Source organism: Python bivittatus, unplaced genomic scaffold (genome assembly GCF_059951505.1).
Source record: "Python bivittatus isolate LINGU-HERP-01145 unplaced genomic scaffold, Pbiv_v1 ctg000340_np1212, whole genome shotgun sequence".
Classification (NCBI taxonomy): Eukaryota; Metazoa; Chordata; class Lepidosauria; order Squamata; family Pythonidae; genus Python; species Python bivittatus.
Window position 1 is genome coordinate 9,237,427 of NW_028277056.1, and position 18,157 is coordinate 9,255,583.

Genomic DNA, 18,157 nt, shown 5'->3' on the forward strand with positions numbered 1-18,157 from the left:
TGCTTTTTTATTTGTAAGCTGCCTAGAGGCACTTGTATAGTGAGATGGGCAGCGTATAAATTTGATAAATAAATAAATAATGGCCAGAAAGAGTAAACAGGATGGCAAATAGGAACAGATAATTTTGTCAAATGCTGGTGAGACATGGGGTATGTATTTGCTTATTGAATATATTATTGGAAGAGGTTATGGCTGAAACTGATTCGCTGATCAACTGATCAGTTGGTGGGTGGAGTTACATTTCTCAGTTCAACCAGCACTTTTCGGAAAGAGGAAAAACAGTTGGGAGCTTACAATCAAGGCAAGTGAACAGGAGGACAAACAGGAATAAGGAAGCTTATGCAGGATTTTGGTCGGGAGGAGCACATTGATTTCCCATATTTGAGAGTGTTGACTACTTGGATTTTCAAAAGGCTTTTGATAATGTTCCTCACCAAAGGATCTTGAGAGAGTGTAGGATTTATTTTTGAAAAAATATGATTTAGGTGGGACATAACAGGTATATAAAATCATACCTGGCATGGAGAAAGTAGACAGGGAGATATTTTTCTCTGTCCTTCAAAAGATTAGAACCACCAGGGATCATCCAATGAAACTGATTTTAAAACAGAAAAAAAAGTACTTCTTCATGTGTGTAAGTTGGGGAACTCATTATCACAAGACATGGTGATGGCCACTAATTTGGTGAACTTTAAAAGGAGATTGGGTGAATTCATGGAGGACAAGACTAGCAGTCTTAAAGATTCAGTGTACTTTCCAGCTTGCAAGATCCTTTTAATGTAGCCTTACAACCACCCTATAATAAAGTAGAGCTAGTATTTCTGGGTGTGCTTCTTGTCTGGACTACCTTGCAAGGCTGACAGGTAGCCACCCAACCCTGTTCCTCTTAGAAGCAAATCAGAATCCTACCTCTCCCGCTCCTTGGAAGACAAACTTATTGTCAGAAAGCTTGTTCTTTGTAATTCTTAAGGCAGCAAAGATTCCTGCTATAGCAACCGAGGCGGTTCCTGCAAAAGGGGAAAAAAATGATCCAGACAGTCATATCATTGCTGTGCAACAAAATATGGTGTTTACTGAAGTCTATATACCCAGCAAGAGCTGCTGAGGGAAAGAGCTGCTGAGGGAAAGAGCAGTGAAAGAGCTTACAACTTGGAGTGATGCTCCGAGAACCTTACCACCCATTTTTCTCACTTCTTTGTCAAGGGGCTTCTTCAGAAGCTTGTGTAGTGGCTATAGAGGTTGCTTTGGGGCCATGACAGTGGCAGAATTACCAAGGGGTAAAACCATTGGTCAGTGTGTTGCTGGTGGGACCTCCATCTCCTCATGTTGGTGATTGAGTAGACATGATAAAGGTATGCCCAAGAGCCAGTGGAAGAAGCAACTCCTGTTAAGGGTATCTGGATCCATCCTGCTTGTCCTATAAGATCAGGAGCAGGAAGTTTATTCTCCCAGGCAAGAGAGAACTGCTGAATTCTCCTTTTATCTGCATTCAGATGATTACTGAAATTTTTTTCATTCCAGACACTGCTTAGTAAGACTCTGGCACTTTGGATTCGAAAGCAGACATCAGTCTGCATCTCCTTGTGTAACTTTTCCTGAGCCACACAATCTGGGAAAAGACACAGCTGCCTTAAAGAGTAGCAGACGAGTGTTAGTTTGTGGCCTCATGAATTCTGCACCAGGGGTTTGCCCTTGAACCCAAAGCATTTGTTTGCAAATATTCACTGTTGTCTGTTGAAAATAGCATTATTGTTCTAATGCTTGGTTTTGTATCCCGGATTAATGAAAAACTTGTTTATTTACTAGATTTTTATCCTTCCCCTATTGTTGCCACAACAGCAAACCTGTGAAGTAGGCTGGGCTGAGAAAAGCTAAAATGCAACTTTCTTCCATGTAAGGCCAACACTGTAACCACTACACCATACTGTGTTCATGGCATATTTCCTTATATGTTGCAAACCTACAAGCTACTAAGGGAGGAGGCGAACAGAATTTGTTCTGTCTTTCCTTCATGAGCTCAAGGTGGTGTATGTAGCGCCCTGTCCTCTCATTTCTCCTCACCACAACAACCTTGTGAGATAGGTAGGGTGGTGAGAGAGTAGTTGCCCCAAAGTCACTGAGGGAGCTTCCATGATAGAGGATGGACTTGACCTGGTCTCCCTGCACCTAGTCCAACACCTGATCACACTAGCTTTTGGGTTGAGAGAGAGGGGTTGGCTCAAAGTCACCCCGTGAGCTTCTGTGACTGAGGAGGGACTAGAACCTGGGTTTCTCCAGTATTTTCACCACTACACCACACTGGCTGTCTAACCCCAACACCAAACTACACTGTATTTTTATTTTCTACTTGTAGGCAGATTATTTTTAGTAGAAAAATGTGGATAATGGTCATTGGTCAATTAGTAACTTTCCCTGAACCAGCCTGTGGATTTCAGAGCTGGACTAAAAGAAAAACAGACATCAGCCTACCAAACATACATAGCTGGACTGTGCAATTTCTGAATCATTAAGCCAAAGGCATCTCCGCAGTCACAACAGGGCTTGTTAAGGACACTAAGCCATAATGGGTTCACATCTTGTATTACCACAAAACCAAAACAACTAAATTGCAGCTTTGCATTATAGATGAACCAGGTCACCGTGGCTTGCCAGGTGCTCGGACATCAGCTTTGTTAGGCCAGTAGGAAGAGGAAATTGACTGAGTTTCTAATGAAGCATGAATCGGTCTGAACGGTTGGAAAGGAAGATAAATATTCTAAAACAATCTTTGTAACATGAGTCAGGAAGTGTGTTGGATTACATGGATGCTCTGGAAACATGATACATTTTATTAGCATGACTTACAGGTGACCTCCCATCATCTGGGTCAGAACTGGCTTGGTTCTGAGAAGATGCAGCAAGCATTGGGATAAATGGTGTGATCTGCTACCTGAAACCATCACTTTGGTGTTTGTGACCAATCTTGCAATGTATGTTTTCAAAAAACTTGCAATCCCACAGAACCAGTTGTTGTCCTGTTTTGGGGTTTCTATAGGACCAAAAGGGTTTTTTGCCTTTCATGGGCTTCTTATAAAATAAATCTATTCTGTTCTGAATTCTGATGAAAAGGAAAAGCTTTTCAGTTCATATTTTAAACGGCCTTATCCAGCTAAGTTTTAACAGCTGGGTTTCATGACTGCTTTTCTCAGCTACAGAGAAAAATATAATGAACAGTTTAGTAAAGGAGAGTCTGTTGCATTATTTTACATCAAAGGCTGAAGTCTGACATAGTATTTAAAGAGAATTGATAGGAGGCTTTCTATTTCCAGGATGAACTCAACTTGGAAATTTACACCACATACACACGCATGCATGCTTAATGAATATCTAGTTTGCTTGTGAAGTGAAGGTGGTGCACAGTTTGTTTCCTTGGGTTCAAGAACAGAGAAAGATGGTCAGTGTACTGGAGAAAGGAAGAAGATTAATCCTACAGAGGACTAATCTTGAAGAAGATTAATCATGAAGAAGAAATGAAGAACATTCCAGTGATAGCATTCTGAAGAACAGTTAAATAACCCCATCTCCACTCCAGTCTCCAGCCATCCAAAATTATGACTGGGTAACCTTGTTTTGGATTAAGGACCATCTTCATTCCTTTTGGAATGTATCAAGGACAAGTAGGGGGGAAAAAGTGGACCTGAAGGGAAGAGTTAATGAGAAGAATCACACACAAAGCATAACAGCAGTCTTGCTCTCCTAATATTTCAGTTTGATTCCTCCACTATTCTCTTTCCCTGACCTTCTGCCATCATGTTTTTTCCTCTTAAATGGAAGTTTCACCATTACATGGGGTTTTTTTGCACCATCCTAATGGGAAAAGCTAAACAGCAGTTGACACGGCACACAGGTTTGAAGGTGGTTATTTCAGCTGGCTTCAGAGATGTACAAAAAGATTGAGGATGGATACGTGTGGGCTCACAAAGGAAGAATTAAACAAAGAGACCTCTCTCCTGCCCCACAGAAGTTGGAAAAGACTGACAGTTCAACCAGGACTGAAGTAGATTGTTCTTTGGCACCACTTTGTTATTATTGGATTATTTTATTATTTTGTGTTGCTTCTTTCGTTTCTATTGGTTTTTAACTTGTGCTTGCTGCCCAGAGTCGCAGCTGGCAAGATGGGCAGCAATATAAATCAATATAAATAAAATGATACGCATGAAATGATGTCATAATGCAAATGCCGCCATTGCGTAGCTGTATTGTAATGTCTGATGCAAGGCACAGCACTTGTTTGATGATGTCATCATGCACGTATCCTTCTTTGTCCCCCTGGGAATGCCCATAGCATTGGCATCTGAAGAAGAGGCAAGCAATGTCATGCATCTCACAATGCAATGAATTGCATACTGTGTATCATTTGTGCCATGACATCATGACGTGACTGATGAAAATTACAGCATTGTATATTCTACCAGACTTCCACGTATGCAGGATGATATTAACTTTGTCTCTGAAATATGATCAACCTAGTATTGTTCAGAAAACCTACTACTATTTTGGTGTCCTGATACATACAAGTGGACTACCCTGCTACTGTTATCCTAAAGCTTCAGAGGTTTTTATGCAAAAAATCCATTTCTCTTCCCTTAACATTATTTCTGAGAATATTTACCCATGCTTTTCAAAATTCCTATTTATCAATGCTCAGTGCACTCCTCTGTCCTCTTGAGGGAGCTAAAGATTATTTTTTTAGCAGCATCAGAGGAATGAGCTCCGTATAGCACACGGCACACAACTTTCCCAAAGAAACTTCATGTTTTTAAAAACATACTCATAAAAAGACAAGGGGGAGGAATGAAGGCTAAAGGATGGTATGATTCAGCCTCTCCTGTAATGTGTTTTTAAGAAGTCTGTATCCTGGAGAGAGACAGGGTGTGCCTACTTATAATTCTATACTCTAATGACAAAAGGGACTGAAAAGTTGCAAGACAGTGTTGCAATAAAAAAAGTCTGAAATAATAAGCTTCCTTCCTTGAAGAATGTTTCCAATCTCCATCATCTCTGCTCATTGTCCCCTTGCTCTCCAATTGTGTAATCACAGATATAACAGAGGTGCAGAACAATGATTTATTATGAAGATTAGGTTTTACTAATCTCAAAGGGAGAAGACTGTTAAGAGCCCACAGCTGCTTTCTACATAACGTTGGCTAATCAATGTTCATTTAATGCCAGAAGGTCACTCTTCAAAACAAATACAATTCAATCTTTCCTGCACAGTGTAATTTACTAACTCAAAAAACATTTACTTCAAGATTTTCTTAATCAATGATACTAAGTAAAGTTAACAACCCATTTATTCCATTGGTCATTTTAATTTCATTGCCAAATATGTATGTTTAGAACTAAAGTCTTACATCAGTTTTGTGAGAGAGAAGTCTAGAATCAATGTTTTTAACCGTTTCTTGGGAATTCTTCTCCACTTTGTTTAATGGAGGTCTGTCCACAAATTATGCTTTTCCTACTTTAACACCCCCTCAATCAAGTGTGGGACAAGATATTCTTTTTCCCAGCTGACATTTCTCTTTACTGGCCTATCAATAGACATACATGGCTAATTCCATACCCTGGGCTGATCTAAAAAAAATAAAACATTGAACAGTAGATATGTGCAAAATCTACAATTCTGGAGCAATCTAGGTTTGGCTAAGCTGTTCTGTGTTGCCAAGAAAATTAGATGCAGATATCTATGAAGTCAACAGAAACCATGTTTCACCTGAGATTTTTTTGATATTTTACCAACTCCAGCTCAATTTTATGTTCATTTCTTCCCCACAATCTTCACCAAAAGTGAAGAGGCCTTGTCAATTTCCCTAACAGTTTCTTGTTGACATACTTAGCAGTAGTCATGCATATTTTGTTTTGAAGAAGAAACAAAAACTTGGAAGAGCAGCAACAAAGAACAGAGGCCAGGTAAATCTCTCAGCCTCAGTAAAAATGACATGAGTTCTGTTTTTGCCAGCTTCACTAGAGAACAGAAAGTGGGGGTGATGAAGGAAATCATCAGTGAAATGAGAAACAATTTTTGTACAGGGAAAATGAATAAAACGTGAAGGAGAAAGATTCAACATGCAAGTATTCATGAAGGTAAAATCTCCTTCCAACTGTGAGGAAACAAGTTCTTCCTACTCCAGGTTTTTATAACTTGCTGCCTCCTGTTGTAAAGAACATCTCCAAATATCTCTATGGAACTTTACTCAAGGCTGGGATGAATTGCCAGAATATGTCACTCAACAAAAACAAAGTAACACCTCTGCTTATCCCTTGCAAATTTCCTCCAGGGGAGGTCCAGAAGAACTTCAGAGGTAAGTAGAACATGTTGACAAAGAATCAGCTGCAAAGGAGCTTTACAGAAAACTCCATGCAATCTCATAAATGAATACTTGGAACTCTTACCCTGAATGTCATCATTGAAAGTGCAATAGCGGTTGCGGTATTTGTTGAGAAGCCGGAATGCGTTGGCATTTGCAAAGTCTTCAAACTGAATAAGGCAATTCATTCCATACCTGCAGGGTGAAAAAAGAATAATAATCAAGAAAATTAACATTGGCAGAAGAACTAATGGGAAAAAACACTGGCAACTTGCTTGCAGGAAGAGATAGGAAACCCTCTTCACAAAGTGATGTATTAGAAGTAGTAGTATGGCCTTCTGAACCCAGCACCTTTCAAGAGTCTTGGAAGTTGTAATGTAAGAATTCTGAAGGGCGCCAGATTGGGGAAGGTCTGAAGTAGAAAAATGCTGCTATTGACGGGCTTCCAGAGAGACAAATACAGCTAGAAACTCAATTTTTATTGCATTTTAGAAAATGGAGCCATAATAGATGATTTGACAGGCATTTAGCAAACAGGAATGGTAGTTATGAATTTATACCATACAAGTCTCAAACTCTTTATGCTTTCTGGCATAGCTGCCTTCTTAGGAGACTTGGATTTCATCTCATCTCTAGCCCACATAGTATTGAAATGATGGATGTTTGTTTACATTCTCTGCATTTCTGCTTTTCTGTCCTAAGGAGTTCCCCCCAAGCTAAATTAGGAATCTTCCAGCCATTAGCTGATTCCTGACAGTTTCATCATTCAGCAACAAAACTACATTGCCCAGGACACTTGGGAGAGATAACTTACTGTATAACTTCTGGAACTGTGGTCTCCAGAAGTGTTAAACTTTCACTCTCATCATTCCCTGCCAGCATGATCACTAGCATGAGGGGAACTATAGTCCTATACATTTGGAAGACCCCAGTTCAGGGAAGGCTGTTCAAACAGTAGCAGGAAATGGGAGGAGACCTGTAAGTGTATGGGACAGGCAGACCCCCACCAACCTTCTAGTCCTCTGTTCAAAGTGCAGAGTTATGACTGATGTGACTACACTGCCTGAAACTGGTGTTTGGCGGAGGGCAGAGACAGGTGAAGAAGACAGATCTCTCTTTCCATCCATGACTACGAGAAAAGGCTAAACAGTAGAAAACCTGCTTAAACACCCCACCTGCAACCCTACTTGGGAGGAAAGGATCTTAAGACACACATTCCTGGCCCTAAGGCAAGGAAGGGCAACCTTCTGCCAGAATAGGCAAGGCTGCAATGGATGGAATTTTCTTTTTTTCAGGGTATTTGGGATAGGATGGAGGTTAAGGGATTTAGTTGATTTTTAAAACCATGTTAAGCCTATATTATTATACAGTATGTATGTATGTACATATGCATTACCTGACTAAAAATGGGGCAAGCCATTTCCAGTGACTAAAATTTTATGGTGGGGTCAGAGGACAATCCGGTGGTTGGAAAAAAGGGGTTGGAGGATTAGATTCATCTGCCTGTTCCTTAAAAGATAGTTTCACACCCAAGGTGTTCTCCTACACTAACAACCACATGAAAACATTGGCCATGTCCTCTGCACTCACACCATACTCTAAACTTGATTATTCAATAAACTCATTGCTGAGGTTTGCACAACATATGAAATTACAAACCAACAGATGGCATTGGGCTCATACAACACACTAAGTCACAAAACAAACAGAACTTAGGAAACCCACATATACAAACACCTAGTCGAAATTAACACTAATCGAGCTTAGCATATTGTATGAATATCTTGGCTGGGTCTTTACATTCTGTGCAAATGCAATTATTTTCAGCTCATGTGGGTAATGGAGAGATCTAGTAAGTTTGGGTGGTGTGAACTGAATTTCTGGCTTACAGTGTAATGGGACAGGCTTTAGGGAAGGAATAGAACTAGTCTGTGTAAATGAGGAGAGGGAGAAAAATTCTTTTGTGGCATCCTGCACTGAAAACAGATTGGAATTAGTTGAATGCCTCTTTGAATCCTATGATTTTGAAACTGGAGTACAAACAGGGACATTGTATTTTGGACCTTGAAGATCTGAGAGTGAATCAGGAATGGTTGAGAAGTTCTTCTGTCTAAAGGAGACCCACTGTTAGTTTGGCTGATCTGGCGTCATACCATCTAGCCACTTGCTTTGTAGGCTAAAACGGGGTGGGTAGTTTGTGGTTTAGAAAAGCATATTGTGAAAACTCAACCATTGTGTTAGCGTGTTGTGTGAACCAGACCGCCACATTAAGTCCTAACATGGTATATTTGTTATGAAATTTTGATTTTAGTTATGAGATGAGGTTCTGGTGTTTAACACGTGTGTGAACCCAACCCATATGAGCTCTGGGTTATGTGGAAGACTCCTGGAGGACTCTTTCAAAGGCACATTAATGGAGTATGCTTCTCTAAAAGCATATGGCTAAACAATCAGTGCTTTGAATATATAAAACTAATATTCTGAGACAGTGCTGATGTATGGAGACTGACGTTCAAAGAAAGAATGTGATGAATAAGTGGCAAGGGGAGCATCTATGAAAAAAGAAATGTTGCCTTTGGGACCCAAGCAAAGTAATAAAACTTTGGCATGGAAAAACAATCTTCCATTCAGCACCTCTGGCTCTTCCCGAGAAATCCCACGTGAACAAGCAGGATACACCGAGGGTTTCCAATCAGAAACTGACACCAGGAAAATCAAGCTTTATTTCTACACAAGTCACTGAAAGCTCCATTCATCACTGTATTAAAAAGGTTCCTGGTCTTTGTTAGTGTCTCCCAGGTGGATTTTTCTCTTGTTGGTATTTGTGAGGAATTTTTTGCTCTGCTAAAAAGTGTCTGTCAACAGGAAGACAAAGGAAGCTGCTTTGTGGCCTCTCACTAGGCATCCAGACAAGTTGCTCAGTCATATTTAGGAAGGCTCCTTGCTTTAAAAAAGATGAGAAAGAAGAAAAGATTTACCTCTTAGAGGGCCCTTCTGTCTCACCTGTTTTTCAGGTGGGCATCTGTTGCTAAAGAGCTTACAATCCATGCCCTACAAAGCATTTTTTAAATTTTCTGACCGTGTAGCATCAAATTCCTGTCAGGAGGCTACCATTTTTACTGCAAGCACCACTGATCAAAAGATGTGGCCTACCAGAAAAATGGAGTACAAGACTCAGGTCGATCTCAGCTCCTAGTGACCACGTCAACGTATTCAGAGCTCAACTCCTGATGATCACATGGACATGGATCAACCAAAGTTGGCTAGGTGTAACCACCTATAAGAAAGGGATGCCATTCCCTAAATTGTTCCCAGCAGCAACTTTACTGTTGATTCCTTTTTATTTTAAGCTGAAAACAGATGACAACGATACCGTCTTCTAGTACTTTCTTGCTATTTTCCCCGCAAAGGAAAAGTATCCTGAATGCAAGACAACTCCCCATCTAAAGAGAGCTTAGATAGGGGCAAAAAAAGGAGGACAGACATAAACATATGTAAAATATTCTATATACCACCTGCCTTCCTATCCTGTCAAATGGAGTTGCCAAATCCCACAGAAATCAGTTTGGAAGATATTTTCCTCCCAACATATGGGTGCATACAGCTGTGGGCATGTGTACAAATAGCTGGTGTGGGGTAGTGTTTAAAGGGTTGGATCTGGATCCAAGTCTAACTTCAGCCACAGAAATGCCAGTGACCGAGCCAGTTGTGACTTACTGCACAATGGTGGGAATGCTAAGTTTGCCACCCAGAAGTGCTGGAGAAAGACAAGCCATAAATCTAGCAAATGCATACATAAATAAATGACATACACATACTCCTACGAAGCCAGACAGGACAAAAATTAAATTTTATTAAGGATTAAAATTAATGGTTTATAAAATATGGCACTCCATCTGGAAAAATATACATACCAAAATGGTCTCTTTTACAAATACAGAGAGACTGTAGAAACGTAGGTTCATCATGCATAAACCTGTGCATTATAATAAGTTTGGCCTCATTACCAGAAGGCAATGTAGATATAGCTGCTAAACTGGATCTGATGATCCATTTTGCCTGGCTGAGGGAGAAATTGTGGCAGAAATCTATGAAATACTGAGTCATTTTTACATTTCTGTTTGCAAAAAACGAATTGGTTGATAGAGACCATGCAAGGAAATGTATGCATGTTTATTGTGTAGTCAATACATTCCCAAATAAATACAGACAGGATTTCTAATCAGCACACATACTCTGATAGCTGAAAATGCAAAGGTCTAGTAATAAAAGTCAAGGAGCATAGTGAAAAAATGGGACTACATATAAAGAAGACCAAAGTAATGACAACAGGTAGAACAACCAGCTATAGAACTGACAATGAAGATATTGAAGTGGTGGATACCTTCTTCCTTTTAGGATCAACCATTAATAGTAAAGGAACAAGTAGTCAAAAAATACACCACAGACTAGCACTTGGTAGAGTAGCCATGAAAGCCTTGGAAAAGATATTTAAATCCTGTGATGGGTCTATACCTACAAAGATCAGAATCCTGCAACCATGGTATTCCCTGTGACACACTATGGAAGCTAAAATTGGACTTCGAAGAAACAGGATAGGAGGAGTATTGAAACTTGTGAACTTTGGTGTTGGTGAAGACTCCTGAGAATATTGTGGACAGCCAAGAAAACAAACTGATGGCTCATCAAATAAATCAATCCAGAGTTCTCACTTGAGGTACAAATGACCAGGCTTAAGTTATCCTACTTCAGACACATTATGTGAAGACCCAGTTCTCTGCAGAAGGTTCTAATGCTGGAAAGGTGGAAGGAAAGAAAATAAGTGGATGACCAGCAGCAAGGTGGGTGGACTCAGTTGCACTGGTGATGAGTGCACCATTGGAAGAGCTGAAGGACCAAGTTGAGGACAGATAATCATGGAGAAAATCGATCTCCATGTGGCTACAAAGAGTCAACACTGACTTGATGACACATAATCAATCAGCACACAAGTCTCATTTTCCACTGAGGGTCAGCATTGGAAAGCCTCTCTCACCAAGGAGCCTCTCCATCAACTGAGGATACTTTAGCGAGTGACAATAGAAGGACATGCTTGTCCTAAACCCTCCCAAACAGACAACATCTTCTCCCTTTCCTCTCTCTGTTTCAGCTACTTCTGCTATGCACTCCTTGCACCTTCCTTCCTTTTGGGTAAAAAGAGCATTCATAAGTAATTCCATTACTTCCCTGTGCTAACAGCTTTGAATGGCTGCCCTTTTAAACGCTTTGCATTTTAAAACCTGACATTTATGAAGGAAGAATTTGATATCAAAATGCCTGTGGAAATACTGGCTTGCCAATGGATGCACACTTGTTCAAGAGAAAGTTCCTTAAATTCTGCCTCTTCACCCATGCTTGCAAATGAAAAAGAGTAGCTTGGACCGACATGATGGATTTAGCAGAAAAAATGAGCAATATAACAAATAAAGAATGGAGTTTATGTTTGTGGTAAACTGTTTACATTCTCAGCATAGTATGCAAAATCCAGAAAGGGAAATAAAAAATGGATTAACAAAGCAAAAGGACAGCTAAAAATCATTAGCTGAATGGAGCCATCTACACAAATGCCCACAAATTGCAATAGCTCCAGGATTCAGCAGCTAATCTGAATACTCATTCTTTCACATTCCAAAAAGTTTCACAACCTAGGAAAGATTTTCACATTAGCAAAAATGGTTTCAACCTCGTATACCTTTCATGTTTTCATTGTCTCACTTTGATTAGTTAATTAAGAAAGCATGTGAACGTTGTGTGTGTTCAAACTCAGTTCCCAGTGGATACAGATTATATATTTTCTACAATAAGGACAGGCAAATTACAGGCCTCTGAGAAATGGTTTGGCTTTCTCCAGAACTTGAAATCCATCAGTTTGGAGGTAAGTGCCAAAGAGTGGTTCAGAAGTAGGCCATTGCTGGGGGAGATGGGGTGTCAACATGGCAGCTGTGATTGTGTGTTTAAAGCTGCCACCACGGATGTGCCTACTCAAAAGGGAGGTTATAGAGTTCAATAGTTAATTTACAGGTGCAGAACATGAGCTTGTGCACAAGAGGCTTGTTTTCACTATGATTAAACTTTTTAAGAATAGAATTCCATGCTGAACTATTGCCAATTCCCCAGGACAATTAAAGTAACCAAAAATTTGCCCCAGTTAAGGCCTATATACTGAAGACTATGTTGATTATGGGATTATTGTCATGTGACAAAATTCCTGTCTATAAAATAATGTTTCCTGCATATTGAAAAAAAGCATATTTGGAAGATGCTTGGGCTAACATAAAAGGGTAGAGGGAAGTGCCTAATCAACTTTGCTGATTTTAGAAAACCTAAGCAGGGTTGGATTTGATTAGCACTTGGGTGGGAAATCCCAGGCTGGAGGCCATACTGGGAAGTTCAAAAAAGATCCTGAAAGATGGCAATCCCACTTCCATATTTTTGGCAACCACGCAATGTGGGCATTTTCATATAATCATCAGGAGTCAAGCTGTACTTCAAGGAGACTTTACACTGAGAACTCTTAATCTCCATGAACTTTCTCATTTGTACTCAAAATTCCTTGCAAACAGACTATGCCTATCAAGGAGAGGGCCATGCTAGAATCTTTTTTCGACCCAAATGGAATTCTTCCGTAAGGAGAGACCCTGAAATTTGCAAGTTTCCACTTGCACTCTGATGCTGCTTTATTATTTCACAAAGAACCCACCCTTTGTTCCCCTGAGATCAAGGGGATTGAAATGAATCCTTTACCTAAGCCCCACTCCATTATTTCTGGGCTAACTCTTGCTTGATGGAGCCAAAAGGGTGCTAAGCACCTGAGGCTCAGTTCTGCTTTAAGAATCAGAATCATAGAATTGGAGGGGACCTTGGAGGTCATCTAATCTAACCCCCAGCCCAGGGCAGGAAACCTCATACCATCCTGGACAAATGGCTGTCCGGTCTTTTCTTGAAAACTTCCAGAGAAGGAAAACCTTCAACAATGAAATCAGTCTTTGTTGGCATTGCGGGGTAAACGAGATAGGAATCACAACCAGATGAGCTAATTTACTGTATTGTAAAGGTACATTAACAGAATCTTGCAAGTTTGAAAGTATATCTTTTCCCCTAACCCCTTTACAGCCCCAGAAACTAGGAGGGTCCCTTCTGAGCCTCTTCCCCTGCCCGTATTCCTGCTGCAGGCTAACCTGCCTTTTATCTGACTGTTCCCTTGGCAGCGTCTCTTGGCCCAGTCTCCCAAGGTTATTCCCACATACCATCACAGACTTACGGCAGACCCGAACCTTCACATTTTAAAAAGTGTATTCCATCTATTTTTATTTTTTGGTGCCTTCAAGTCACTGTTGACTCCTGGTGACTGCCTGGACTAGTTCCTGCAGTTTTCTTGGCAAGATTTCAGAAGTGGTTTGCCCTTGCCTCCTTCCTAGGGCTGAGAGGGTATGACTGGCCCAAGGTCACCCAGCTGGCTTTGTGCCTAAGGTGGGACTAGAACTCACGGTCTACGATTCTGTCTACGGTTTACAATATTTTAAACTAATCTACCTTTCTGCTATTTCCAGTTCCCAAGATTGCCCACAGTAGAGGTAGCCTATAACACGTCATGATAACGAACTGCAATGTATTATCAACTCTAATAAAACAGACATCAACAAATATCTTTTGTTGGGATATATTTCCAAAACAGGTGGATAATTGTTGGCCTGGAATACCCCTTCTGGCATGTAACCTTATCCTGGTCTGAATCTGGCTTTATGTGGATAATCCCAGGTGTCCTGTCTGCCCCTGCCATTTTTCACATCATCACCTATCAGAGATTGGCGGTCAACCAGAGAAAATGGCACTACCACTTGATGACATTCTCAAAACCAATCAATGCAGCCACCTTTGCAAAAGACCACAGTAAGGGAACGAGACACCAATCTCTTTCTGTCTTAAATTCTGAATTTATGATGCTGAAAGGACAGCGTGGGGACTCCTCTTTGATTTAATCACTCACCAATGTTCTGTTTGGGGACAGACGACTGGGCAACTCACCAAACCAGACCAAATTAAGCCTGGAAATTGAGGGCAGCAATTGGCATGTTATTCACTTGCTGAACAATTGCTCTGATTCAAATCTTTAGCGAGTTTTCTTCAAGCACTCTTTTCAAAATGTGGATTCAAACTGCAGCTTTGGGTCTAAAGGTAGCTATTCAAAGCTATGATTAATGGTGAATCTTATTACTATAGGCACTCTTCAAACTCCTCATTTTGACCTCTTTTTAATGTGGGAAGATAAAAGACTTCAGTGAATATCTATTTAAACAAACAAACAAACAAGCCTATATGTGACGTATTTTGGGCATTAATTCATTCTTCAGCAATCTAGTGTCCCTTGAATGTTACAACTCCCAGAATTGATCACTGATTGGGAATTTTAGGACTATGGTCTCAAAACATTTGAGAGGCCACACATTTGGTGAGCTTGCGCCAAATAGATATCAATCTGATAAACAATAGAGTGTATGTGTAATTAATTTCCAGATGCTAAAATAAAACGACAGCTATTGCTTTACATGGCTTAAATAGGCACTTTAATTAAAGTTGGTCTGTCACTCACAAGAAACCATAGCATATCAAGTCAAATACAATCCCAACATTTGAAATCACTATGTCTGAGTCCCATGACTGGGGGAAAACAAGGGGAGAGGTGTGGCATCAATGGTAAGGCTATCATATTGGGCCGAAAAAATCCAGACAGCCACTAGATGGTCACAGAATAATTGGTAAGCCTTTGCTGCCCCCTAATAGCCAACCAGAGTCTTGCCACCTATATATAGTAGCTTAGCCCCAATCCATATCCTACTTCATGAATTTTCATCATGCATGGCTGGTCAATAGTTGGAAGCAAAATAATAGAATGTCTGTATGGTTTTTGCTCAGATACTACAGGTTAATGATATTTCAATTGAGGAAAGTACAGACTGTGTCTCTTGCTTATTCCAGGCACCTTTCAGTCTATTCTGTTCTGTGATCCTCCTGCCACTGCTTGGTTTACCTACCATAAACTGGAGAGGCTGGGAAGGAAGGTAAGGGAAAGCAGACAGAAACTATCAAGAGATAGAAGGCGAGTCCATTGGTAGCTTATCTCATAAACCAGTGTTTTTCAAACTTGTCAATTTTAAGATATGTGGACTTCAACTCCCAGAATTCCCCAGCCAGCTTGGAGAAATATCTTAAAGTTGCCAAGTTTGAAAAACATTGCCATAAACAGCTGCCCAGCTCAGGTGGCGAGAAACCTGAGAAGAAGCATTTCAAAGCATTCTGAGAAACTCTACCTTAAGGGGCTGACTATAAACCATGCTTGGAAATTCTCTTGCAGTTCCCAAGATTCTACACTGAACCCAAATGCTCGCATTTTGGGGGGGGGGTGCCTTTGACTCAGCATTGACTCCTGGCAACTGCCTGGACAAGTCCCTGCAGTTCTTTTGGCAAGATTTTCAGAAGTGATTTGCCCTTGCCTTCTTCTTCCTAGGGCTGAGAGAGAGTGACTGACCCAAGATCACCCAGCTGGCTTTGTGCCTATGGTGGGACTAGAACTCACAGTCTCCTGGTGTCTAGCCCGGTGCCTTAACCACTACACCAAGCTGGCTCTCAAATGCTTGCATTAAAGTCATCTTACTGAAGTCTGTGTAGTTGTTCCTTCCTGGATCTTGCCCAGCTGATGGAACTCAATACCGATCCTCAAAGGTTTTCCCTTAAAAAGGTCTCTAACTTCTGCACCACACTTCTACATCTTTTACACTTGCAGTCCACTCTTCTTCTGGCTACATCCCTGTTCTCCATCACCAGCTGAGTTTGCTATTACTCAGTGATGCATAAATTATGTCCGTGGGTTCTAATTATTTGGGTGTAATTGGCTGTAATTTGGCTGGGGCTGCTACTGTTCCTCTAATGGTACCATTTAAGCAATAGCATGTTCAAAGCATTTAATAAACAGTATCTACTATAATCTTTTTAGGATTTACAAGCAACTGCACAGCAAAGCCAGAAGGCCAGTTAAAGCCATTCCTGAGGTTATGAATTTCAGATACAGGGACACTTTCATCATCCACTTAACCCCAGCTGATTTCCAAAAGTTAAATTCTGATCTCAACACTGGATGGAAAGCCACTATGAAATCCCAAATCCATAGATGATGATGATGATAATGATGATATCAATTTATATAGCTGTCCATCTAGATTGAGGAGTTGAAATGAAGCCGAGCTTGACTTGAAAGAGACAATTTTAACTTGAGGACTAATTCCTTCTATGACGTGGGATGTAGCTTTGTGAAGGATATGATCCCAAAAAAATCAACTCATGTTGAAGTTTCTCAGGAAAGACAAATCTATTTTCTGCTCCTGGGGCCACATTTGGCAAAAACTGGGTGGCTGCTGGCTCAGTTTCCTGCCCAGGGAAGCCAAGCTAGTTTTGCTTTGTATCTTCTGCTGACAGGCAAAGACATTTTTTAAATTTCTAAGTAGCTTTTGCAGTTTCAGATGATTTACTACTGCACCAAATCCCTACTTTATTCCTAATGTTGTCATTTTTATTTAATTAGATTTTAACTCTTGAGGTTTAATGTTTTAATTATAATCTGGCTATGTTATTTGTACTCATATTTTGTGGGTTTAGACCAGGGTTTCTCAACCTCAGCAACTTCAAGATGTGTGGACCCCCAGTTCCATAATACTGGGAGTTAAAGCCCACACATCTCAAAGTTGCTGAGGATGAGAAACACCAATTCAGACATTGTTTTTGGTAGAAAGGTAAAGTATTAAGTAGACAAAGAAATAAACAAGGGAGGCCTAAATACCTCCATAGTGAACCAAAGGGGTTTAAGTTAAAGCTGACCTCACTTAAAGCAACCTCAATTTGGTGCTGTCCCAAAGTTTTCATAATTATGTTTGTTTGTTTATTTATTTATTTATATCACATTTACATAGCTGCCCATCTCAGGTAGTGATTCTGGGAGGCATACATAATAAAACAATCCAAATACATAAAAAGCCATTAAAATACAACCAAAATCAATTAAAAAGACAAAAACAAAATGGCGAAAAAATATACAAGGGAGTGCATTCCAATTAACCATCATATAACCATCTAGCTGGCTCCACTCTCTCATGGGGTCCCAGGCCAGTTGACAAAACCATGTTTTAAGGGCCTTCTGGAAGGCCAGCCGGGTTGGATCCAGCCTTACCTCGAGTTTGTTGGCAAAATTGTTGACTGGCAATTTTGGTATAACACTTTTGGAAACACCACCTTGGTGAAGATGGATAAAGGAATAGAAGGGAAAGACTGATGAAGTACAGATAGTCCTTGTTTAGTGACCATTCACAGTTATGACAGTGATGAAAAAGTAATTTTGTGAACAATCCTTGCATTTATGACCTTCGCAGGTCTCTAAAGCAAAGGAAAGCTGAAGTAACATCATAAGCACAGTTGTGCTTTCATTTAGCAATCATTTCACTTAATGACCAAGTTGCCAGTTCCAACTGTGGTCACTAAACAAGGACTACCTGTAATACAAAGGAAAAGAATGGGAGGTTTTCTCATTTGTGGTCACCTTACAATGCCACAGTCCTGCATTGCCAGGACTGAAATGTTTTTCCCATGGTTGGTAATTTGTAGAACAGAGAGGGTAGCACAGCCAAAGGAATCAACCAATCACTTTGCTTATCACAGGCTGCATATGCAAAATCAGGGCAGCACCATTTGGCAGTGAGTCAGAACAAAGGTGCTGGCAATGGAGG

The 18,157-nt window shown here is 40.4% G+C and overlaps 1 protein-coding gene across 3 annotated transcripts in view; it reads right to left on the reverse strand.

Annotated features, from left to right (window-relative positions):
- The window catches only part of ME3 (malic enzyme 3), a 115,293-nt gene that overhangs the window by 14,972 nt on the left and 82,164 nt on the right, over positions 1–18,157 (reverse strand). For all 3 annotated transcript variants that reach the window (XM_088140538.1, XM_088140540.1, XM_088140541.1), the window contains exons 8-9: positions 6,433–6,542; positions 910–1,007 (exon numbers count right to left, since the gene is read on the reverse strand). In XM_088140538.1, the coding sequence (XP_087996664.1) occupies positions 910–1,007; positions 6,433–6,542 (208 nt within the window). The remainder of the gene's footprint in view (positions 1–909; positions 1,008–6,432; positions 6,543–18,157) is intronic.